Consider the following 4,655-nt stretch of genomic DNA (forward strand, 5'->3'; position numbering starts at 1 on the left):
GAAGGTTTTACAATTGTTAATGAAGTACCAATAATAATTGTGATTAATTGTAATTTACAAAGCATTTATGCTATTTGATATGAACAGTAGTTTGCATTTTACTCTGAGTGGGTGGAGAAATCCAAAAACCACAACTCTGTAATTTAATGAGTAAAGTGTTTTGATATTAAATCACACATATATGGCAAGCCAAATTATCATTCAGAGATATCTTTAAATCATTTAAAGATATCTTAAAAACATTTAAAGATATCTCTAAATCTTTTAAAGATATCTTTAAATGCAATTAAGATATCTGTAAATCCTTTAAACATATCTTTATGAAAAGCAATTAAAGATATCTTTAAATGATTTACAGATATCTTCAAATCAATTACAGATATCTTTAAATCAATTACAGATATCTCCAAATGTCACTTTGGCTTAGAATATTTTAGTCAAGGTTGTTACTGATATCTTTAAATGAGAACTTGCGTATTTAAAGATATCTTTAATTGATTTACAGATATCTTTAAATGAATTACAGATATCTTTAAATGAGCACTTGCATACTTACAGATATCTTTAAATTACTTCCTCTTTATTTAGAGATATCTTCAAATGAATTACAGATATCTTTAAATCACTTCCTCCTTATTTAAATATATGTTTACATCACTTCCTGCTGAACTAACAACATCTCTGGATCATATTTATTTTCTAGCAGCCAGTAATCATGGCAGAAACATCAGGAGCACGTTCTGTTCTCAGGGAAGTCAAAATATCCTTAGAACCTTTCAGCAAATGCAGAAGAAGGCTCTTTGGAAATTAACAATTCTAATTTGAGGTTGCTTCAAATGACCAAAACACAGTTTGACAGAATTTCAGTACAAATACCAGAGAACATTCGTATAGAAATATCACATTCTTTAGAGGATTTGTTGAGTTTCTTTGAAAATATGGAAGATTCTCAGTCAAGCAGTAGTACTTTTACAACTCAACGCAGACGAGAAGGTATGTTATCTTAAAATAAATGAATGGAATGTGTATACTGCATAAGTCCTATATATAGAGGAACAAAAGCTAATTTAATATTTTGTTCTAAGTATCCCTCTTGAGAAAAGGAAATAAAACAATGCAAATTCAGGATATTTAGTTATTCTTAATTTCTAGTCAAGGAGAATGTTGCTCAAGAGGTGGTGAAGGAAGTGGAAATAATTTTGATTCAAAGGCACCAAAAGATTTTATATGTGTAAATAGCTTAGGTTTGAATGACTAATTACCTAAGGTAATAGCCTACTTCATCTTAAAAAACATTCAAAATCACTATTTGGGATGTGACAGTCAGTCTACCTCACTCTTCCTTATATGTTTTATATGTAATCTCAAAATTAAATGTAAGTTTTTAGTAATATTTACTGTACATCCATTTCACATTAAACTTTAAATATGTCAGTTACAATTTGTGAGTTTAAACAGTCAAAACTAGACCACAAAATTGAGGTATTTTATCTTCTATATTCATTTTAAAAAGAGATGAATATTATAATGGTTGTGAGGTTTATGCAATAAACAACAATATAACACACAGGTGGCCATGGTTTACCAAAGATATTGATTACTAGAGAACAACTTCAAATTTATATTTTACGAGGATATACTGGACAGAAGATTGCTGACCACTTAGGTTGTTCTGTGTCATATATCTACAAGAGACTTAAAAAGGAAGGACTGTCCCCACGCAGTAAATTCAGTGGCATTACTGACAATGAACTTGATAATGAAGTAAAACTGCTCCATTCTCAATATCCAAATTCTGGGACAGAGGTAAGTTTTTTTTGCTTCTAGAAATTGAATTATTTTTATTTGCATATTTTATATGTAGTAACAATGTGGAGTGTACAAGTTTCCCCCATGTTTGTGTTGTCTCTGCAGAAATATTTTTTTCTCACAATGCAAAGGCCAAGGATATTACATTAATCTTTTTTGGAATATTATGGGTAAATGTGTTTAGCTCTACTCTTTCATTGGCTTGGGTTCAGTTTCTCTTCCTTTCTTTAACCTACTGTAGTTCTGCCCCAGTGACCTCTGCTTCTCTGCAATCACTTATTAAGTTTGTTTGATGTGGTATTTTAATGCAGAACTTTAAAAAGTTAGAAGAAGCCTTTCATTAATTAATCCTGTGATTATACACACACACACACCAACATATTAGTGTACTTTAGCTTACTAAAACATTCCTGCTGTATGAATTCCTAACAGATGATCAGTGGATATCTTAGAGCAAAGGGATTAATTGTACAAAGAAAAAGAATACGCAGCTCTTTAATGAGAATTGACCCTATGAGTACTGCAGGAAGATGGGCCCAGGTAATCCAAAGAAGATCATACCGAGTTGCATCCCCAAACAGTCTCTGGCACATGGACAGCCACATGAAGTTGATAAGGTAATTCATTCTTGTACTGCTGTATGGTATATTAGGTAGCTCTTACACTTTTAGTTACCTGCATTATTTATTACTGAATTTGATCTGAGCAAGGTAAGCCAGTTTATTGTAATCTCATTCATTTGAGAAAAGTAATAGAATATCAATTTTCTGATCAAAAAATATTTAGGATATATAATTTATGTTCTGGTTTCCTTTAAATATTTTTTTTTGTAGATGGGGATTTACTGTTCATGGATGTATTGATGGATTCTCGCGTCTTATTCCATATTTAAATTGTGCATTGGATAACAAATCATTCACAGTTTTAGAAGTTTTTTGCAAGGCTGTTGTGAAGTATGGCTTACCATCTCGAGTAAGATCAGATCATGGAGGAGAAAATACTCAAGTAGCACTACTCATGAATATCCTGAGAGGACTGCAGCGTGGTAGCCATATTACTGGACAATCAGTACACAACCAAAGAATTGAAAGGCTTTGGAAAGACGTATTCTCACAGGTCATTGAACCATTTTACAAGGAATTCTATGAAATGGAGGATCTTCGTATTCTGAATCCAGACAATAATGTACACATAGCATGTCTTCATTTAGTGTACCTTAATGAAATTAACAAACGACTTGAACTATTTAGAAATGGTTGGAATATGCACAGAATTAGAACAGAAGGAAACCGAACACCAGAACAGATTTGGTCAGATGGGCTTCTCATCACAAATTCTGCTCCATCAGATGCTACTATTGAACAGCTTTTATTAGAAAACTTACAAAGAATTGGGGGGCCAGCTTTAATTTCTTCTGATGTGACTGAGGAAGAAGAGTCATCCAACACATTAAATTTAACTAATCAGCAGATGGAAATGCTTTCTGCTGAATTTCAGCATGGAGATGGATTACAGGATAACTATTCTCGATGTGTCCGTTGTGTTGTTCAGCTTTTACAATCTAATGCAGACAGCACTGCATCATCAGCTTAACATCATATTGGAAAAAGAATTAAGAGAGTTGTCAACCATGATTTCATTTTCAGTTTTAGTATTAATGGAAGAACCCTAAACATATAATTTCATGTTACATTTTTTTTATAATTTTCTATGTTTTTTATTGTGCTGGCAGTAAATATAATAGGTTTACAATTATGCTTAGTAAACAGTCTCTTTCTTTGACTGTATCTTTAATAAATGTACTGTATGTCTTATATTTCCTGATGCTGTAAAATACTGCCTTAAAATACACATGCACAAGCAGACATAAAAGAAAAATCAACTTTACTTCCAGTTTCTAAATTGCAAAAGAATTGTGAAAATGTCTGATGTTTAGGTACAGTGGACAGTAGGGCAGAATGTAATTTCAGAGTCATAGAAAAAATAAAATCAAGGAAAGGTAAATGTTAAAAATAAAAAAACCCATTCAGCAAACACTTTAAATAGACAAAAGAAATTTGAGTTAAAACAGTATGTAACAGAAGGGATTGGAAAATTTAAACTATGAACTGTGCAAAAGAAAATGTTACTTTAGAATAGTTATTAGTCATATTAAATACTAGACCGAGAGCAAAAAAAAATTAATTTGACCATACTAAATGTAACATTAACCTACTAAAATGTCAGAAAACAAATTGTCCATTCAAGGTATATGTTTTAACATGTAATGGTAAATAGTAAAAAAGAAAGATATCCAATAGCACTCACTGCACCACAGTAGAAGAGCCAAGAATTAAAGGTGATCCACAGGTTGCCAGGGTATCAGCAGGTATGAGGCACTGTTCCTGATAGCCAGCAGCTTATAATTCTTTGCATTTATATAGTGCTTTTCTCACAACTCAAAGCGCTCAGCAAGTGCAGGTTAAGGGCCTTGCTCAAGGGCCCAACAAAGCAGAGCCGCTTTTGGCATTTATGGGATTCGAACTGGCAACCTTCTGATTGCCAGTGCAGATCCCTAGCCTCAGAGCCACCACTCCAGGGCCTGGTCCTAAAACAGAACTGGTCTTATTGATTAACTTATCCAGTCTGTTGACAATTGTTGTTTTAAAAGAGCACACTTGGTACCTTAAATTCATGCAACATATACAGATTTATTCTACTCATGTCAAATGACCTCAGCAACCCTTGGAAACACAGTTAGCCAATTTTGTATATTGTTTCAGTGATTGCAGCCCAATACAGATTTTGTCCAGTTACATACACCTTCTTCTTGGATTAAGGAATTGGTCAATTCTAGTAGTATATCA

General features: G+C 32.7%; 1 protein-coding gene across 1 annotated transcript; it reads left to right on the plus strand.

Annotated features, from left to right (window-relative positions):
* Nucleotides 1–819: 819 nt before the first annotated feature.
* On the plus strand, nucleotides 820–3,455 carry LOC120521524. The gene is made up of 4 exons (XM_039743094.1): nucleotides 820–993; nucleotides 1,571–1,806; nucleotides 2,242–2,426; nucleotides 2,643–3,455. The coding sequence occupies exons 1-4, from the start codon at nucleotides 837–839 to the stop codon at nucleotides 3,400–3,402; spliced, it is 1,338 nt and encodes a 445-aa protein (XP_039599028.1). The 5' UTR covers nucleotides 820–836; the 3' UTR covers nucleotides 3,403–3,455.
* Nucleotides 3,456–4,655: the final 1,200 nt, after the last annotated feature.

The sequence above is a fragment of the Polypterus senegalus genome, chromosome 2 (genome assembly GCF_016835505.1).
Source record: "Polypterus senegalus isolate Bchr_013 chromosome 2, ASM1683550v1, whole genome shotgun sequence".
Lineage (NCBI taxonomy): Eukaryota > Metazoa > Chordata > Cladistia > Polypteriformes > Polypteridae > Polypterus > Polypterus senegalus.